The sequence below is a fragment of the Podarcis muralis genome, chromosome 3 (genome assembly GCF_964188315.1).
Source record: "Podarcis muralis chromosome 3, rPodMur119.hap1.1, whole genome shotgun sequence".
NCBI classification, from domain to species: Eukaryota; Metazoa; Chordata; class Lepidosauria; order Squamata; family Lacertidae; genus Podarcis; species Podarcis muralis.
The window spans coordinates 12,234,870-12,256,263 of record NC_135657.1 but is presented as its reverse complement, the minus strand read 5'-3'; the positions used below and the strand labels follow the sequence as shown (position 1 = coordinate 12,256,263).

The window sequence follows — 21,394 nt, the reverse complement described above, 5'->3', positions numbered from 1 at the left end:
TAGACTGTGCCCAGTTTAAGGCAGCTTCCCACAGTCCTCTGTGGTGGAGAATGTAACCTGATGGATCCACTTCCATTTTCAAACCTTGACACTGAAGCCCAGACCTGGTAGAGAGACCAGGGCGTGTGCACCCCAATTTGCCCTTAATAAGGTCATCGGCCCCAGCCTCCTCTGTCACACGTCCTCCTCAGAAATTTGTCCAGATGTAAATGTGGCCTTTGGGCTGCAAAGGGTTCTCCATCCCCGTTCGAGAACCACCTCCCCATCTCCTTGCTTCCTAGTTTTGGCACGGATCGGTCAACCAGCTGGGCTGCCCAAATCTTGCCACAGGTTTTGAGGCCTGGTTCCCACCCCCTGCTTGTATCCTAGCCTGCCATTCGGTCGCCAAAACGGCTCCATTTCCTTGACAGACGCCTTCCCCGCCTCTCCCCTGCCACCTGCGGCAACCCCGTGCTTTTTAATTTTCATTTATTTGTTTGCAAAGATGTCTACCCCTCCAGCACGAAGGAGATGAAAAGCCGCGGGGGTGAACCTCATAAAACTCAACAGCAAAAATTACATTTGTTAAACTAGTGCAAAAATCCAGTAGGTCATATTTATAAGACATCGTAATAGCCACAGGGGTTGCCTGGGTAGACAGGTGAGTGTTAAGCAAGCCCCCAATGATAATTTTGGAAGTACCTGCAGGCATTTATTTATTTATTTATTGGTAAAGAAAATTATGATTATTATAATTTAATATCCGCCCTTCACCCTAAGGTTCTGGCTATTAAAACACAATGTTAACATTAAAACACAACGTTGCACAATATTAAAAACCGCTGGAAACAATTTTAAATTGCAGAAATAAAGTGGGCCCTAACAATATACATCTCAAGTGTCAAAGGTCAGGGTGTCTTCTTCAGTATTTGCTGAATGAGGGTGCTGGATTCATCCCCATGGGAAGAAAGTTCCACAACTTAGGGGCCACCACAAAGAATGCCCCTCCCAGGCCTCCACTCGCTGAGCTTCTGAAGGTGGTGTAATAACCAAGAGGGCATCCACCTACAATCTTAGCACCCGGGAGGCGGTTTTTCAGGGATTAAAATGCGGGGCCACTACTCCTATCTTGATTTTTTTTAAAAAACAAACCTTTGGGTGCCAGCACAAGATGGCTGCCATGGGTAGCAAAAAAACGGTTATGGAAAACATTAGAAAGCTACCTGCCTGATTTTCATGGGAAGCAGATTCCAAAAGGTCACACTAAATGCCTGGTCTTTTTATTTTATTTTTAAAAATGTATTTATTTTGTTTGATCTCTTACGCATTCTTCACCACAAGGTCCCAGGGTGAGTCGTTACAATAAAGCATACAATTATAAAACAAACATAACTGCTACAACAATAAAAACCAGTGGAAAAGCAATTCCGCATATAAAAACAACACAAACATTTAAAAACAATTCCGACTGTATAAACTGTGACCGCAGACTAGGATAGGTACATAGAGCTGTGCGGGATGAGGCCAATGGCCCACCTAGTCCAGCATCCTGTTCTTACAGTGGCCAACCACAGTGCCTGCGAGGAACCAGCAAGCAGGATTTGAACCCGAGCCCTCAACCCTCCTGTGCTTTCCAGCAACTGGTATTCGGAAACATTGATGCTTCCGACCACAGAGGCAGAGCGATGGCCATCATCCATCATGATCAGTAGCCATTGATCGGCTTTACAGATGCGAGATGAACCTTGGGAACATACAGTTCTGTTAGAGTATCTCTCCCAAGGATCAAATGACTGGGAGGCGGAATAATAGGCAAGGCTATCCAATTGAGGCCTCAGGATTTCCCATCTTTGTAATAGTTCTGTTCTCCCAGGCGTCAGTAAGTCCTTTATCTATTCCATATCTGAAACCTCTGGATTTTTTTTTTAAAGAGGAATTGCCAGTGAGTTCTCCAGGAGGGCGTTTCCCATTCTGCCTTCTGCAGTTCCACTTCAAAATGGTAACCCGAAGGCTGCTTGAGCGCAACCTTTTTTCCGGCTAACTCGACGCCTCTCATTATTCATATCTCTGAGCCTTAATCCTATACTGATGGAGTTTTCTTTGTTTTGTTTCTCTCCCCCCACCCTTCCATCTTCGGTTCTTTTGTTGTGCCAGCTATCCCAACGTCAACATTCACAACTTCACCACCAGCTGGAGGGACGGCATGGCTTTCAACGCGCTAATCCATAAACACAGGTGGGCACTTGTCGGAGACGGTGATGAAGTTTTTAAGCTCTGGACCAGCGGATGCAGAATCGCAACCCATGGCGTAGCCGCAGTGCTGGGTCCCCTCTTCCAGAACAGCTGCCTCGCGTCACCTCTTTTTCTCTCTGCAAAAGACTTCGCTTCTATTCCCTTTGTTGCCGCAACAGACCAATCCTATGCATGTAGACAAGGAGGCAAATCCTACTGTGTTCAGTGGGGCTTACTCCCAGCGAAGCATTCATTGGATTGATTTCTAAGTACCGTATTTTTCGCTCTATAGGACACACTTTTTCCCCTCCAAAAATTAAGGGGAAATGTGTGTGCGTCTTATGGAGCGAATGCAGGCTCCTTGGCTTCAGCGATAGCAACACAAAGTCTCTGAAGCACAGAGGGAGCGCTCCCTCCACACTCCGGAGGCTTCGCATTGCTTTCGCTGAAGCCAGGAGAGTCTTGCTCTCCCGGCTTCAGCGAAAGGAACCCAAAGCCTCCGGAGCGCAGCGGGAGTAAGACTCTCCCGGCTTCAGCAGAGAGGGAGAGCTGCGCAGCACCCCTTCAGCCAAGCGGGAAGAGAAATGGAAGGGGCTCCGTTTCTCCTGCCGCTTCACTGAAGGGACGCTGAGCAGAGAGGGGGAGATTTTTTTTTCTTGCTCTCCCCCTCTAAAACAAGGTGCGTCCTATGGTCGGGTGCATCCTATAGAGCGAAATATACGGTATATCCTGCACTGGCTCAGGGTTTATCCCTTTTTTACCCTTCCTTCTCTCTCTCTGCTGTCCTGCCTGAAATTGCAGTGTAAGCTGCTTGAGGCAGAGACCTGAATTTTGCTCACCTTCCTCTGGAACTGACCTTGTAAGACTTTGCATTCGTATTTACGGAAGTAATGTGAGCCCTGCTTGGAGAGAATGGTGCTGACAACTGGGGCTTTGTTGGTTGTTGCATGCCGTAGCAGCTTCCTCCGCCGAAAACACAAGCTGCTCTTCTGATTGAAGAGTGGATTGCCTCTTCAGCAGTGGGGAAGCAGTTGCCTGGGAAACAAGGAAGAACCCGCCTTGCTCTCTGCAAGGTTCCTTACCATCCCTCATACACACCCTCTTGAAATCCTGTCCTCTATCTAGAAACTAGAAACCTCAAGCCAATCATTGGCTTTGTGGGGCGGGGGAGCCTTTTCTTGTACAGTCATACCTTGGGTTACAGACGCTTCAGGTTGTGTTTTTTCGGGTTACAGACCTCTGAAACCCAGAGGTACTAGAACAGGTTACTTCCGGGTTTCGGCAGTCGCGCATGCGCAGAAGCGCTAAATCGTGCTTTGCACATGCACAGAAGCGCCGAATCGCAACTGCAGGTTGCGAATGTGCATCCCGCACGGATCACGTTTGCAACCTGAGCGTCCACTGTATACACAACCTTTTCCCTTCCAGCTAAGGGGAATCTCTGCCCCTCGTTGTTATTTGCCCACACTTACTCCTGGTGTGGGGTGCGGGTGGCGCTGTGGGTTAAACCACTGAGCCTAGGGCTTGCCGATCAGAAGGTCGGCGGTTCGAATCCCCGCGACGGGGTGAGCTCCCGTTGCTCGGTCCCTGCTCCTGCCAACCTAGCAGTTCGAAAGCATGTCAAAGTGCAAGTAGATAAATAGGTACCGCTCTGGCGGGAAGGTAAACGGCGTTTCCGCGCGCTGCTCTGGTTTGCCAGAAGCGGCTTAGTCATGCTGGCCACATGACCTGGAAGCTGTACGCCGGCTCCCTCGGCCAATAAAGCGAGATGAGCGCCGCAACCCCAGAGTCGGCCACGACTGGACCTAATGGTCAGGGGTCCCTTTACCTTTATCTTACTCCTGATGCATGCTCTCCCCCTCCCCATGCCTCTTCGCCTGCTGCATATGTTCATGTCTCCATCTCTCGCCTGCTGCATATGTTCATGTCTCCATCTCTCGCCTGCCATTCTTTTCCATGCCAGCATTTTCCCCTCCCCTCCCGTTTCCCAACATCAGGTTCTCCTCAACCCACATGCTGTTTGGGGCAACATTTCACTGCCCCAAGGACCATGCAGCACAGATGAGTTTGTCTATGAAAAGTTGGCAACTGTGCACAGTAGCGGATGGCAGAATTGCAGCAACACCGCTGGTGGGAGGTCACATAAGCGCTGCCTCCCACTACTGACCGCCCATCATGTGCAGCTGTGCCCAACCTTTCTAGGAGACTTGACTCCTGGCCTTTCTGCTTCTGTCATTCATATTTCTGACTCAGTTAGTTCACTTTATGGGAAATGGCCCAAAGTGATTTGCGTTCTCCTGTTCCTTGCTTAGGCCCGACCTAATTGATTTTGATAAGCTGAAGAAATCAAATGCACACTACAATCTGCAGAACGCTTTTAACCTGGCAGAGCAGCACCTCGGCCTTACTAAACTCCTGGACCCGGAAGGTAAGAACGGCTTGCCACTGATGCAGCAGTGTGTTCCGTATTGTCCCCTACCCTCAACGCCTCTGCCCCTTCTTCCCGGAGCATCTTCTTGCTACTTGTTGCCTCCTGAAGGAAGGGTTTCTGAATAATCGAGCAAGATGCAACTTCCGATGCAGCAATTGTGGCAATAGGTCAGGCACAGATTGCAAACCCATTCTGCAAACCCATTTCCTTCACATCTGAAGGGAGGGTGTTCCACAGGGTGGGTGCCACTACCGAGAAGGCCCTCTGCCTGGTTCCCTGCAACCTCACTTCTCGCAGCAAGGGAACCGCCAGAAGGCCCTCGGTGCTGGACCTCAGTGTCCAGGCTGAACAATGGGCGTGAAGACGCTCCTTCAGGTATACAGGACCAAGGCCGTTTGGGGCTTTAAAGGTCAGCACCAACACTTTGAATTGTGCTCGGAAATGTACTGGAAGCCAATGCAGATCTCTCAGGACCGGTGTTATGTGGTCCCGGCGGCCACTCCCAGTCACCAGTCTAGCTGCCGCATTCTGGATTAGTTGTAGTTCCCAGGTCACCTTCAAAGGTTGCCCCACGTAGAGCACATTGCAGTAGTCCAAGCGGGAGATAACTAGAGCATGCACCACTCTGGCGAGACAGTCTGCGGGCAGGTAGGGTCTCTGCGTACCAGATGGAGCTGGTGGACAGCTGCCCTGGACACAGAACTGACCTGCGCCTCCATGGACAGCTGCAAGTCCAAAATGATTCCCAGGCTGCGCACCTGGTCCTTCAGGGGCACAGTTACCCCATTCAGGACCAGGGAGTCTCCCACCCCCGCCTACCCCCTGTCCCCCAAAAACAGTACTTCTGTCTTGTCATGATTCAGCCTCAATCTGTTAGCCACCATCCATCCTCCAACCGCCTCCAGACACTCACACAGGACCTTCACCGCCTTCACTGGTTCTGATTTAAAAGAGAGGTAGAGCAGGGTTCTGCGGCCTGGTTCTTATTCCGTTGCCGTAGCGTAAGACCTACACAAAATATGCACATCCATGTAGCAGGGACGGGGAAGCTCTGGCCCGGATCCAAACATGGCCCTCCAGGGATCTCTCCCTGGCCCTCAGGACTCTCCCCCAGCCACACACCCTCCCCAAGGACACCCCTCCCTGGCCCTGATTCACATCCTCCTCCGGTGTTTTTGCCTGGCTGGGTTATGCCCTTGAATTCTGAAAATTCCCCCTGCATTCTTGGATGGAGGATAGAGAGGGGCACCTGAGTGTCCACAGAAAGGAGCCTCCTGCGCAAAGGTGCCATTTATAAAATCTATTTCTCCTGCTCACTTAGAACCATAGAATCATAGAGTTGGAATAGACCACAAGGGCCATCGAGTCCAACCCCCTGCCAAGCAGGAAACACCATCAGAGCACTCCTGACATATGGTTGTCAAGCCTCTGCTTAAAGACCTCCAAAGAAGGAGACTCCACCACACTCCTTGGCAGCAAATTCCACTGTCAAACAGCTCTTACTGTCAGGAAGTTCTTCCTAATGTTTAGGTGGAATCTTCTTTCTTGTACTTTGGATCCATTGCTCCGTGTCCGCTTCTCTGGAGCAGCAGAAAACAACCTTTCTCCCTCCTCTATATGACATCCTTTTATATATTTGAACATGGCTATATATTTGAACATGGCTATCATATCACCCCTTAACCACCTCTTCTCCAGGCTAAACATGCCCAGGTTAAACTTGCGCCCTCTGCTCCTGCCGACCACTGGCATGTGGCTCTCAGAAGGTTGCTCAGAAAGCAATGCGGCCCTCGGGCTTAAAAAGCTCCCCACCTCTGCCTTCGTAGGCAAATCAGGCCATCCATCGTAACTTCCAGGCTGGGTGAATGATTCTGTATATCTTTTCACTCGGGGAATAAATCTGGACTTCGTTTCAAACCCTCAACTCCAGAGCTTTGACATAGGCCAGAAGTAGGATGTCATGCAAAACACAGTGAAGAAGAAGAAAAAAAGCAGCAGCAGACAGGTTTATCTCCTCTCCGCCTCCAGTTATGCCTGCAAGAACGTAGTTTGTGCTGTGAAATCACTCCATGTTTCCCTGCCTCCCACCAGCTGGAGCCAATGGCACGAAAACCACATCCACCCTTAAAGTGGTATCGTGTCACTTTAAGCAGCCACGGCTTTCCCCCAAAGCATTCTGGGAGCTGTAGTTTGTTAAGGGAGTCGTTAGGGGATCCCTGTTCCCCTCCTAGAGCTACAATTCGCAGAGTGGCTTAACCATCATTCCCTCTCCACAGGAAACTCTTGAGAATTGTAGCTCTGTGAGAGGCATAGGGGTCTCCTCACAATTCTCTGCACCTTTAACAACCTCCCAGAATGCTTTGGGGGAAGCCGCAACTGCTTAAAGTGGTACGGTACCACTTTAAATGTGTGGTGTGGCCAAAATGGGGGACTCGTTTGAGAGTTAGTGTAACTTAGTGGATTTCTGTATGGGAAATAAACGTAGCAGGTTGTGACATCAGGAGGCAGGGTAAATTCCTTGAGATATTGCAGGAAGGGAGGAGTCTTGCAGCAGCTTTTTCTGTTAACATATAGTTACAGCTGAATTCTCGGGCCTTGCCTAAACTGGTTGTTGCCAGCATGATGCAAATGGTTTTGGAATCACGTGCAACTCAATTCTCTGCTGCAGTAACACCATCTTGTTGGTTTTTCCCCCTTCTCTCTCTCCCCTCCCACACCTTAACAGATATCAGTGTTGACCACCCTGATGAAAAGTCCATCATCACCTACGTTGTGACATATTACCACTACTTCAGCAAGATGAAAGCTTTAGCCGTGGAAGGAAAGCGCATTGGAAAGGTTTGCATTCTACAGTTTCATAGGCCTTTGTTCGCAAAACTTTGCTAAGTTTTACTGTCTCTGCTGTGTTTTCCTCCTCTAAAACGATAACACGAGTGACCTTCCTCACGCGGCTATGCTGGATGCCAGCAGAACCATGTATTTTGTGTATTAAGGCCTCATCTACACAGCTGCAAATAAAACGCTTTAAATGGGTTGTAAAGTGCAATGCACAAATGTGGCACAAGATGGCGAGAGTGAGCTATGCAAAATTCCATGTATTTTTCAAACTTTTTTTTTTTAAAAAAAGCATTTTCACAGCCTTTTTAAAATGTGTGTAGATTCCACCTACAGGGGACACAGGGGCCTGTGAAAGTGGCAGGAAGCCTCTGAGTGACTATAGCAGCTAACAGTTTTGCAGTGGTTACAGCTGCCTACAGGGAGCCTCCTTCTTGCCTTTTCTCTGCAAACTTGCCCTCCCGCTGTCAGCCACCAGCCTTCTCCTTGGACTCAGAGTAACAAAGAGCAGCGACTTCCTTTTTTGCTCACAGCCCTAGATGAAGCTGGGCACTGCCAGTGGAAAATAGTCAAATAAATGGGCAAGTGATAGGACTAAGGCAATCAGAAGGGAACTCTCTGCAGGAGCCTGTGGCAGCTGCTACAGTCACACTGTGGCTTCCTGCCATCCTGAGCGTTGTTCATGGGACCAGGACGCGAACTTGGGATAAAAGCACTGCACAAATATTATGAGTAATATAATCTCGCCAAAGCCCCAGTTTCAAACCTTCTGTGAACTGTTGTTTTGAAAGCGGAATTGTGTGACCGTCTGTTCCCCCCTCCCTCCCCCAATCTGGAAACGCAGGCAAAAATAATTTTCCGTTAGCACTCGGAAAGTCACGGCATGCTGCATTTTTGCAGGTCAGCTGCTGCTGTTGCAGTCAGGAGAGGCGCGTTCTCTGAAGTCATAAGACCCCATCCGTCCCACTCCCCCCGGAGCAACCTGGGATCATGGAAACACGGCTCTTTCTGAGTCAACACTCCTCTCCTACTGTTTCATTGCTTTGCCTTGTCAGGAGTCGGTGGTTTTGCCTCGCTGGCTTCCTTTCCAGCCCTGTCTCCTGTCCCCCACGGGGAGCACTTGTCCTAGGCCCTCAGATGTCCCTTTCTGCCTGCTTGTCTGCCTGCTTTTGGCTGGGTCAGTCTCAAGGGCCGCCCCACGTAGAGCGAGTTACAATAATCCAGTCTGGAGGTGACGATATGGGATTGGGGGAGCAACTCCCATCTCTTGCGGGGGTGCAATTAGTGCCAGCACCGTCCGTTAAGAGTTTGGGTGTAATCTTCGATACCTCCCTCTCTATGGAGGCGCAGATTACAGCTATAACAAAGGCGGCATTTTTTCATCTCCGCCAAGCTAAGCAGTTGGCTCCTTAACTCTCTCGCCCTGACTTAGCCACTGTGATCCATGCGACGGTCACCTCCAGACTGGATTATTGAAACTCGCTCTACGTGGGGCTGCCCCTGAGACTGACCCAGAAAGTCCAGTGGGTGCAGAATGCCGTGGCGAGACTCCTTACGGGGTCCTCGATGCGAGATCACATTCACCCGGTGCTATACCAGCTGCACTGGCTCCTAGTGGGGTACAGGATCAGGTTTAAGGTGCTGGTTTTAACCTTTAAAGCCCTGGACGGCCTAGGACCCTCGTACCTACGGGACCGCCTCTCCTGGTATGTCCCACAGAGGAACTTACGGTCTTCAAACAAAAACATCCTGAAGGTCCCAGGCCACAGAGAGGTTAGGTTGGCCTCAACTAGAGCCAGTGGCTCCGATCTGGTGGAACGCTCTGTCACAAGAGACTAGGGCCCTGCGGGATTTGACATCTTTCCGCAGGGCCTGCAAGACAGAGCTGTTCCACCAGGCCTTTGGCCAGGGCACAGCCCGACCCCCTCCTTTGGCAATCTTCACAGAACTTTAGCCTAATGGTTGCCATCAATTTGATTGGAATTAATTTTATAATGAAATGATTTTAGAATGTTGTACTATTTTATTGTTGTTAGCTGCCCTGAGCCCGGCTTCGGCTGGGGAGGGCGGGATATTAATAAAAAATTTTTATTATTATTATTATTATTATTATTATTATTATTATTATTATTATCCTAGGTGCTTGACAATGCCATCGAAACGGAGAAGATGATTGAGAAATACGAGTCGCTGGCTTCCGACCTCCTGGAGTGGATTGAGCAAACCATCATCATCCTGAACAACCGCAAGTTTGCCAACTCCCTGGTTGGGGTGCAGCAACAACTCCAGGCGTTCAACACCTACCGCACAGTGGAGAAGCCACCCAAGTAGGCCTCGTCCGACACTGTCCTTTCTCGGGAATTAATCCCAGCTCGATCAGAACAGTTGGGGAGCCTTTAGGCAGTTTGCATCTTCCGATCCCAGACAATTAGAAGCTAGCTACGCTGCTCGTGTTTCACAAGCCCTCCTTAGTTCACGGTTAGGTGCCTTCTGACATTTGCTAACATCTTCGTTTCTCCTTGTACTACTTCCTCTGTGGTCTCTCCCGCCACCAAATTATTGTCTCCACAAACAGCACCGCAAGGCCCTAAGTGGTCATTATTATATGCTGGAGATGATTGCAGTTGTCTCCGCTGTAGCATGTAAACAAAAGGGGGTGCAAGCAGTTGCACACACCTACAAAGGAGAAAAGGCGTTGTGGAAAGGAGCAGCTCACTGCAGCCCACGGCAATTTATCTTTGCGTATGCGTCCCAAATGTTTAATACAGTACCTTTTATTGGGCAAATACCTGGTATGCCAACAAACAGAAGCAGGAATCATAGTAGCTTATTACTTTTTATGTGTTGAGAAGTTGGCAGGTTTTTGAGTCGCACAGAGCTGTTCCTTCTGGACTGAAGAAGAGCCCTGTGCATCTTGAAAGCTTTCTACTCTACCAAACACATTAATCAAATGCGCGTGTTTTTAATCTGAAGCATTTTGGAATCTGTTTGGCTTTCTTTGGCAACAGTCCAGCAACCGCCCTTATATGCCCAAAAGTTATTCTCAGATATTATTTAGTTAGCTTTGTACCTTACTGATCTTGATTGGGTTGGTTTTGCCAGCCTTAACCTGTTGGTGTTTTGTTTGGGGGTAACGCTGCTCCTGCATTTTACAGGAAACTCTTTTGTATTTACCCTCAGAAGTAAATCACACTGAGATCACTGACTTACTCCCAGGTAATTTCATACACACTTACCAGGAGAAGTGAGTAAGCTTGTCCTCTGCCCAGGGGCATTAGACATAATAAATACACCACGACTCACAGGACCTCTAATGTGGCAGGAGCTGATGCCTCGTTTTCTACACTGTCAGCAGAGGCCCCAGACACGCACATTCATTGCATGCATGGACATTGGAGTGAAGGGGGAAGCCCTCTTTCGCAAAAAAATCTCTATGTCCACACCAGTGTATTGTTCAGGATTGGGCCATGTACCTTATCTCACGGTAGCATAACTCGGAGTAAGTTTAAACCGGTGATTTTCAGAGCAATACCCAGAATGTTTATCAAGTTGACTCCGACATGCCTGTTTGAAAACGCACAAATTGTGCAGCTTTGAAAAGCAGGATGCGTGCCTCCTGTAAACGCTCGAAGGCTCCGATCCTGCGGCGGAAACCTAGCTGGGCGTTTTGCCGTCAACTGCAGGAATCGCATAGCGAGGCTTCAAATTCACCGGTCAGCAAGCGCGCACAAAGCAGACAGTGCGAGAAAAGATTTAATAATAATAATAAACGCTTGTTCCTTTCATCTGCTGGGAGCTAAATGCAAACGGTCAATCGGCTGACCTGTCCGGATTGTGACATGTGAACCAGCTGTTTCTAGCTGAGCACATGTGTCTTGCACGCAGCAATATAAAATCCGGGAAGGGGGGATTCAAAAAACAAGAACGGTCAACCATATAAAATACGTAGATCTCGGGACAAAATGTCTGGTCGCTTCCTTAGAGAGTTAACGTTTCCCTTTCGGCTCCCCTCGTTTTTTTATCTTCTTTTAGATTCACAGAAAAAGGAAACTTGGAAGTCCTGCTCTTCACCATCCAAAGCAAAATGAGGGCTAATAATCAGAAAGTGTACATGCCCAGGGAAGGGAAACTCATCTCAGATATCAACAAGGTAAATATACAACTTCCTGGATAAATTGTTTTCTGTAGTGTTAGCAGCTGATCTATGGGTACTTTGTGGATCAGGCTGTTCCATGCTGAGAGTCCTAGGTGGACCAGGGATAGGATTTCTAGCATGCCTTTATTTGTAGTACAGTGGTGCCTCGCAAGACGAAAAGAATCCGTTCCGCGATTCTCTTCGTCTAGCGGTTTTTTCGTCTTGCGAAGCAACCCCATTAGCGGCTAAGAGGATTAGCGCTATTAGCGGCTTAGCGGCTATTAAAGGATTAGCGGCTAAGCTGCTAAAAGGCTATTAGTGGCTTAGCGGCTTAGAAAAAGGGGGGGAAGTGGGGGGGAAATGGCGAGACTCGCAAGACGTTTTCGTCTTGCGAAGCAAGCCCATAGGGAAATTCGTCTTGCGAAGCGCCTCCGAAACGGAAAACCCTTTCGTCTAGCGGGTTTTCCGTCTTGCGAGGCATTTGTCTTGCGGGGCACCACTGTATTCATTTTCTTGTTTTAAAAATTACAGACTGCTTTTTTATATACAGAAAGCTCCTCTAAATGGTGTAAGCCACAACAGTGGCTTGGTTTGCATAACACATCCAGGTGGAGCACAGGGTCAGGTTTAAGGTGCTGGTTTTGACCTTTAAAGCCCTATGCGGCCTAGGACACACGTACCTACGGGACCGCCTCTCCTGGTATGCCCCGCGGAGGACCTTAAGGTCCACAAGTGACAACATTTTGGAGGTCCCAAGTCGCAAGGTGGTTAGATTGGTCTCAACTGGGGCCAGGGCCTTTTCAGTACTGGCCCCGACTTGGTGGAACGCTCTGTCACAAGAGACTAGGGCCCTGCGGGACTTGACATCTTTCCGCAGGGCCTGTAAGACAGCTGTTCCACCTGGCCTTTGGTTTGGACTCAGTCTGACCCTTATGTTTCCCTCCCCTTATGGTTTTGATCTATGGGCTACTTTTAAAATGAGGCTGCATTTTAAATTGCATTTTAACCTGTATTTTAAATTGCCCCCCCCATTATGTTTTTACTGTAATTTTACTGGTGTTAGCCGCCCTGAGCCCTGTTCTGGCTGGGGAGGACAGGGTATAAATAAAATTATTGTTGTTATTATTATCATTATTATTATTATTATGCCAAATGATGGACAAATGTGTTTGGTCTCAGAGAGGATGTTCCATTCTCTGATCCTGTTTCCTCCCACAACTCACTAAACCAAGGTTTGGCTTCGCATGCCATCCATACCAGGGCTCACTGTTAAGCTGTCTCTGTAATAGCCACGAGCTCCAGCCAAGAACAAGCCTGAAATGGCACACAAGTGCCGTATGTGAAATTTCTCCAGGTAGGCCTCCTTGGGGTGGGCATTGCAAAAACAAGGAGCCACCACTGAAAAGGAGCTGCAACCATTCAAAAGTGCCCTCTAGGGACACCTTTCCTTGTCTATGTACACATAGCTCCACTTGTTGTTGTTTAGTCGTGTCTGACTCTTCGTGACCCCATGGACCAGAGCACGCCAGGCACCTCTGTCCTCCACTACCTCCCGCAGTTTGGTCAAACTCATGCTGGTAACCTCGAAAACACTATCCAACCATCTCTTCCTCTGTCGCCCCCTTCTCCTTGTGCCCTCCATCTTTCCCAGCATCAGTGTCTTCTCCAGGGAGTCGTCTCTTCTCATGAGGTGGCCAAAGTACTGGAGCCTCAGCTTCACGATCTGTCCTTCCAGTGAGCACTCAGGGCTGATTTCCTTAAGAATGGATGCGTTTGATCTTCTTGCAGTCCATGGGACTCTCAAGAGTCTTCTCCAGCACCATAATTCAAAAGCATCAATTCTTCGGCGATCAGCCTTCTTGATGGTCCAGCTCTCACTTCCATACATCACTACTGGGAAAACCATGGCTTTAACTATACGGACCTTTGTTGGCAAGGTGACGTCTCTACTTCTCAAGATGCTGTCTAGGCCTGTCATTGCCCTTCTCCCAAGAAGCAGGCGTCTTTTAATTTCGTGGCTGCTGTCACCATCTGCAGTGATCATGGAGCCCAAGAAAGTAAAATCTCTCACTGCCTCCATTTCTTCCCCTTCTATTTGCCAGGAGGTGATGGGACCAGTGGCCATGATCTTCGTTTTTTTGATGTTGAGCTTCAGACCATATTTTGCACTCTCCTCTTTCACCCTCATTAAAAGGTTCTTTAATTCCTCCTCACTTTCTGCCATCAAGGTTGTGTCATCTGCATATCTGATAGCTCCACTAAAGCAACCCCATTTCATAGAATCATAGAATTGCAGAGTTGGAAGGGACCCCACGTCCAACCCCCTTCTATGCAGGAATCTCAAGTAAAGTATCCATGGAAGATAGTCACCCAACTCCTGCTTAGAAACCTCCAAAAGAGAGTCTGCAACCTCCCAAGGGAGACCGTTCCACTGTCAAACAGCTCTTACCATCAGAAAGTTATTTTTGAAGTTGAGATGGAATCTCCTTTCTTGTAACTTGAAGCCATCGGTTTGAAGCCTACTCTCCAGAGCAGAAGAAAACAACTTGGCTCCTTCTTCCATGTAACAGCCCTTGAGATATTTGAAGGTGGCTATCATGTCTCCTCTTTTCCAGGCTAAATACACCTGGCTCCTTCAACCTTTCCTTGCAGTTTTGATCTCCCGGGGGGACTGCACTTGCTACCCACTTCAGAGCAGAAGTTGCTTCCCATAGGTATCTGGTTGGCCACTGTAATGGGCCAAAAGGATGCTGGCATAGATGGTCTGTGGCTTTGATCCAGCAGAGCTTTTCTTATGTTGAGACATGGTGTGCAAGCTACTAGTAAGACCCAATGGATAATGCCTGGCCTGTTGGAATGAGAGAGGCAATTGTGCCCTTCTGTGGCTTCCGTTCACCCCAGTGCAGAGAGAACTTCTTGTACCCAGAATTACCTTTCTCAGGTGGATGAGAGAGAACATGAAAAAAGAGCCCTGCTGGATCTCAGGTCAAAGACACTGTCACGAATTCTACTCATATTGATCCAGAGCAGAACTCTGATATATAGTTGGCAGAGTAAAAACTTTAAAACGTTGCAGGATTCCTACCAAAAATAGACCAGAGGCAATTAATATTTCATCCAGCAGAGCTTTACTGCTACTGAAGGCAATTGAGCATCATGGTCACAAATCCAATACATGCAGGATTGGCACTGCCCATAAGAAATCCAGTTGCAGCAGACTTAACTTAAACATACAATAACTTATAATAAGACTAAACCTTAACACTATATACAGAACACCACACCAGAAGGAAGAGAGATGGAAAAGAGCGAAACCCAGGCTCCTTCCGGCCTTATTATTATAGTCAGCAATGACCTCGACAGAAAGAGATAACAGAATCAGTTTAAGCCATTGTACTCAGCTTCTCTGAAGGAATAACCCAAACATCAGCAACCTTCTGCTTGTTTCTCTCAAACAGAGCAGCTTCCAGAACCCTCTTGAATTAATTACAATAGGAAAGATCTCTACACATCAGATCAATACTTTCTGTACCAAGCAATGCAAACTGACAGACACATCTGGTCCGGCACCCTGTTTTTCCACAGTGGCCAACCAGATACTGATGGAAGCATGCAAGCAGGACATTAACACAACAGTGCTCTCTCCACCTGCAATTCTCAGCAATGGACACTCTAGCTCAGTTGGTTAGAGCATGGTGCTGATAACACCAAGGCTGCGGGTTCAATCCTTGTAAAGCATAGCTGCATATTCCCTGCCAACTCTATGATTCTGTGATAAGGAAGAGGTGACAGAACATCTCCATTAGGGGTAGCCGCCATTGATAACATTACCTCCCATTAATATCTCTAATTCTCTTTTAAAGCCATCCAATTTGATGGCCATCATCACTGTGAATAAGCACTTTCTCTTGCCTGTCCTGAAGCCTCCCACATTCATTTTCGTTGGGTGTCCGCACATTCTTGTGTTCTGAAAGAGAGAGGGGGGAGTTTTTAATGCCTGGTGTTTTATCGTGTTTTTAATATTCTGTTGGGAGCCGCCCAGAGTGGCTGGGGAAACCCAGTCAGATGGGCGGCATGCAATGGTTGCTGCTGCTGCTGCTGCTGTTGTTATAGGAAAACTCCTCTCAAGCCAGTTTCTCCAAGCCCTGTATAATTCTATGCACTTCGATCGTGTCACCTCTTTGCCTGCCTTTTCTCCAAATTAAAAAGTCCCAAATGCAATAACCTTTCCTCCTCGTAGAAGACCCTTGTGTACGATGGGGGCATCTTTCAGGGAGTCTCATTGGAGTGCAGCAAAGATGCCGGGATGGGGTGGGGAGAGCCAGGGAGCTGCTTTTCTGGTTTAGCCAGCTGAACAGCAAGCAGCTCAGCGAGATCCCTGGGGGGGAATAGCAAAGTGCTTTAAAAGAGGGTAAGCCTTCCTAATTTGCTTTTTCATCCTGGCTGGAATTCGCAGGGCAGCTGTTGCTTGCATCCGCAAGCTTGGCTCCGGATCGCTTCAAGCTATAAAACTCTCCCACTCCCGTATTTGTCTGCTAAGACTCCCTTGTCTGTAAGATCCCGGAGATCCTTGTGTTCCAGGCAACGTGACAATCCCCAGGATTTAGGAAAAACCCTCCGGAACGGCATGTGGCTAATTACAGATCTGTTTCTTTACGTGACAAACAGGCTGATTTGCTTTTTAGCATTCAGGCACGGCACCGTTACGGTTCTGGCTTCAAAGTACGCAACTGAACAAAACCCTTTGCAGCTTGGGAAGAAAGGGTACCTGAGATGTCAGCTTAGCCCTGTCTGCTGGTGTGGTCACTGCGGTCATCAGGGGCCTGCCAGCGTCCACTGCGTAGTGGACAAATCCCTGCTCAGCCATTAAACTCAGCTGGGTGACCTTGGGCCATTCACGGTCTCTCAGCCTAACCTACCTAACAGGGTTGTTGTAGGATAAAACAAGGAGGGGGAGAGCGCACCACCGTGAGGGAAGGTGAGATATAAATGTGATGGATACATCAATCAGTAGCATAGCTATAGGGCTTTGTGCTATAGGGCTTCCTTCCAGAAGATATCAAGACAGGCGCTGTCCCTTTTGGGAACTTGGCACCCCTCTTGAAGACATTTTTATTTCACCAGGGCTTCCTAGAAAGTTAATCCTGGCCTGATTGCTGCTAATTTTGGTACAGGATAATGTTGTTTTGATAGGTTGTTTATTATTATTATTATTATTATTATTAAGATTTTGCATTATGTTGATTTCTGCTTTGTACAGCACTCTGAGATTCATCTGAATATAAAGCGATCAATACATTTTCTAAATAAACAGAATCAATGCTTAGGGGGGGATGGGGCCTCACATTCAGTAAAAGGAACAGAGAGTTCCATACAAATGATTTGCCCAGCTCTTAGCGTTTTCTTTCTGCAGGTCCAAAGGGATACAGTGAAAGGAAGCCTAAGCCTTGTTTTTCATATCCGTCCTGAATTACATGTCGTGTTTTTAGGTTTTACACTTTTACTTCACTTCAGTTTTTTTGCTGCAGCCATGAGATCTAGAAACATGTCCTTTCAAAAAAAGAAAGAAAGCTACTCTCTGGCCCTTCTGTCAGCCCTCAGGTTCTGTGAGTCAACATATATTTACTGCCATGCAGAGGCCCAGAGTTATTCCAATAGAGTATAAAAAGAAAATGACCCAGATAAAAGAGGCATGTTTTGTGTCTGTTGAGTAAAGTACCAAAGGCAAAACTAACTTCTGTGACACTTTGGCCCACCCCAAACGCACGCACTGTGCCTTCTATTCTCTAATTAGCGCCAACCATCCGAATCTTTCCTTATTAATATTATTGTGCATTGATGATTCAGCGCTTAATAGAATTTCTCACAGACTTTTTTTTATGTAAATTCATATATATATATTTTTAAAAAATATGCATATATTTTTTGGTTTACCCAGGCCTGGGAAAGACTGGAAAAAGCTGAACATGAAAGAGAACTGGCACTGCGTAACGAGCTCATCCGACAGGAGAAACTGGAACAACTCGCCCGCAGATTCGACCGCAAGGCAGCTATGAGGGAGACGTGGCTGAGCGAAAACCAGCGTCTGGTTTCTCAGGTGAGATTGGGGTGTGTGTGTGTGTGTGTGTGTGTGTGTGTTTGTGTGTGTGTTTGTGTGTGTGTTTTTTTAAAGTAACATTTGCTTGGCCAACCCACTCCGCACTGAGCTTCTGAGAGCTTGTTGAACCCCCTTGTGGAATTCAGAGAAAATTAAAGCTTGTCCGACTGCTCATCAAGTGTTGCCTATTTCTAAGGTGCAATTAGACACAAGAAAGGAAGTTGCCTTATCAGACCACTCGTCCATCTAGCTTGGTATTATTATTATTTATTGAATTTATATACCGCCCTATACCTGGGGGGTCTCAGGGCGATTCATGGAATAAAATCAAGATATAAAAGCCAGTGTGGTGTAGTGGTTAAGAGCGGTGGAATCGTAATCTGGTGAACCGGGTTCGCGTCTCCGCTCCTCCACATGCAGCTGCTGGGTGACCTTGGGCTAGTCACACTTCTTTGGAGTCTCTCAGCCCCACTCACCTCACAGAGTGTTTGTTGTGGGGGAGGAAGGGAAAGGAGATTGCTAGCCGCTTTGAGACTCCTTAGGGTAGTGATAAAGCAGGATATCAAATCCAAAACTCTTCTTCTCTTATAAATACATAATAAAAATGACAACTCAATACTCCCCCCCCCCAAAAAAAACCCCACCACATTTTAAAAGGGCATAGGATGTAAATTGGATCACCCAAAGGCCTAGTTAAAAGGAACGTTTTTGCCTGGTGCTTAAAGGTGTATAATGAAGGCGCCAGGCGAACCTCCCTGGGGAGAGCATTCCACAGGCAGGGAGCCACTGCAGAGAAGGCCCTGTTCTCGTGTTGCCACCCTCTGGACCTCTCAAGGAGGAGGCAAACGAAGGAGGGCCTCAGAAGATGATCTCAGGGTCCGGGTAGGTTCATATGGAAGGACGCGGTCCTTGAGGTATTGCGGTCCTGAGCCGTTTAAGTCTTTGTTAGGTCAAAACCAGCCCTTTGGAATTGTCTGCACTGGCTAGCAGTGTCTCTCTGGGTTTTCAGGAAGAGGACATTTCTGCCCCTACCTGGAGATGAAGGGAACTGAACCTGGGACCTTGTGATTGCAAGGCAGAAACCCTGCCTCTAAGCTACTGAGGCCCTTCCCCAAATTCTGTGACACAGATTTTGCGCAGAGATGAACAGCTGACCACCGTCATGGGCAAAACTGGTTGCTTGGCATGGGGATCCAAATCCAGTTCCCTACTCCTACTCTAGAGTCAGGATAGGGGCATGCACCATTCCTTCTAACCACCAAGTCCTATACATTAGCTTATGCAACTTCCTGGCAATATGCCACCTGTTAGGTGGATGTGATTCGAGGAACAGGGCAAAAGCCTGACACGGTTTCTGAATTCTCCTTTGCTGGCTCTCCAACTGGTCCATATGCAGAATTAGCAAGCTTAACTAGCAAAATTAAAGAACAAGAAGAGACGGCTTTTAAGGGGTATTGGAAAATGTGTGTAGTTTATTTTTAAACCTATTGTAAACATGCAAAAATGCTAGCAGGTTTGGAGTATGCTCAGCAGTAAAAGTTACTCTGAGAATAAGGTGGAGGAAGGAAGGTATAGATTCATTATAATATGCCGCAGCAATAGATAATTTGAGGAAACCGTGGAAGAGTGGATGGGAAATTGACTCTCAAGGAAATATACACAGTCGTACCTTGGTTTTCAAACAGCTTAGTTCTCAAACGTTTTGGCTCCCGAACGCCGCAAACCCAGAAGTGACTGTTCCGGTTTGCAAACTATTTTTGGAAGCCGAACGTCCGGCAGAACTTCTGTGGGTTCTGATTGGCTGCAGGAGCTTCCTGCAGCCAATCAGAAGCCATGCTTTGGTTTCCGAACGTTTTGGAAGTCAAACGGACTTCCGGAACGGATTCTGTTTGACTTCCAATGTACGACTGTATGGGGAAACGTTTGAGCTATTGTATTTTATTTTAGGAGAAATTATAAACAAAATTGAAACAGAACAAAAAAAATCTGAAGGCATTTTAGTGATCAAGGTTTAATATATAGTTTTTTAAACTGCTGCTATATCTGAATTGTCTCTGTTGTACTCAATTGCAATTCAATGTATCCCTGTTGTGTTTTATGATTTTGCTGATATTGTAAGTGAACTGGAACTGGTTTGTGACCGTAATAATAAAATTCATTCATTCATTCATTTATCTCCATGTGGTTTGGAATTCTCCTGTTTAAATTGTTGCTTCGTGAAGAAATACCATCCATAAATCTTCCCACATTCAGTAACCCTTGTCACAGGGCCATTAAACAACTGAACTCTCTGTCTTTTAACAGGACAACTTTGGGTTTGACCTCCCCGCGGTGGAGGCTGCCACGAAGAAGCACGAAGCCATCGAGACGGACATTGCCGCCTACGAGGAAAGGGTCCAGGCGGTGGTTGCTGTGGCCAAGGAGCTGGAGGCTGAGAACTACCATGACATCAAACGCATCACGGCCAGGAAAGACAACATCTTCCGCCTATGGGAGTACCTCCTGGAGCTGCTCAGGGCACGCAGGCAACGGCTGGAGATGAACCTTGGCCTGCAGAAGATATTCCAGGAGATGCTGTACATTATGGACTGGATGGATGAGATGAAGGTAATTGGCAGAAGTGGAGAACAAATAGGCTCAGAAAGAAGGTTGGACCTTCTAGACTGTAATTATTTAGCAATTACCTAGGTTTTTATTTAAACATCTTTTTAAAAAAGAAAAGAGCCAAGCCTCACGACTAAGGATGTACCGTATTGGCCCGAATATAAGCTGTACCCAAATATCAACTGCACCTTTAAAATGGGGGGGGGGGAGGGAGCTACGCCACTTTGCTGGCGGCCTTCCCCCTTTTTGCGGTTCGGGGGAGGCTTGGGAGCCGCCGTCGGGATGGGCTCTGTTGTCCCGCACCACTGAAATCTCAAAATACACCTCTCTAATGAAAAAGCCAGCCATAAAACATAAAGTTTGCCCCCAGGAACTCTAGAAAAATGGTGGTTTTGACTGGGTGGTTTTGTGTAAACAGGTGTTGCTGCTGTCTCAAGACTATGGCAAGCATCTCCTCGGAGTAGAAGACCTATTGCAGAAACACACACTTGTCGAGGCTGACATCTCCATTCAGGCCGAGAGAGTGAGAGGGGTCAATGCATCAGCCCAAAAATTTGCCACAGACGGAGAAGGTAAGTCTGTTATAAGAAATGGCAGCTTGGGCTGGTAAGTCCTTGTTTACTTATCCTTTGGTGGAGAGCCACTTTTAAGCTCTTTGTTGGCCCACAAGTGTAATAAACTAATTTTATGTAGACCAAGGTGCCTCTACACCCCAATAAAGCATTTGTCCAGAAGATTTGTGGCTCACTGTGCCTCCTCAGCCCCAACTTTTTCTACCAGCAGTCAGGAGGCATGAGCTACTATACCATGCCCCATTTCCCCCTATTGGGCACATGCTGTAATTGCTTTATCTGGGAGATTCCCATTGTGGACAACATACAGTCATACCTTGGATCTCAAACGCCTTGGCTCCCGAACAAATCGGCTTCCAAATGATTGAAACCCGGAAGGAAGTGAGTGTTCTGGTTTTCAAACGTTCTTTTGGAAGCTGAACATCCTCCGCGGGTTCCGATTGGCTGCAGGAGCTTCCTGCAGCCAATCAGAAGCCACACTTCACTTTCTGAACGTTTTGGAAGTCGAA

The 21,394-nt window shown here is 47.6% G+C and overlaps 1 protein-coding gene across 3 annotated transcripts in view; it reads left to right on the top strand.

Moving 5' to 3' along the window:
• SPTBN1 (spectrin beta, non-erythrocytic 1) overlaps positions 1-21,394 on the top strand; it is a 244,532-nt gene that overhangs the window by 169,357 nt on the left and 53,781 nt on the right. For all 3 annotated transcript variants that reach the window (XM_077925439.1, XM_077925438.1, XM_028725090.2), the window contains 8 exons: positions 2,134-2,214; positions 4,524-4,639; positions 7,368-7,480; positions 9,617-9,804; positions 11,510-11,627; positions 17,551-17,709; positions 20,014-20,316; positions 20,732-20,885. In XM_077925439.1, the coding sequence (XP_077781565.1) occupies positions 2,134-2,214; positions 4,524-4,639; positions 7,368-7,480; positions 9,617-9,804; positions 11,510-11,627; positions 17,551-17,709; positions 20,014-20,316; positions 20,732-20,885 (1,232 nt within the window). The remainder of the gene's footprint in view (positions 1-2,133; positions 2,215-4,523; positions 4,640-7,367; positions 7,481-9,616; positions 9,805-11,509; positions 11,628-17,550; positions 17,710-20,013; positions 20,317-20,731; positions 20,886-21,394) is intronic.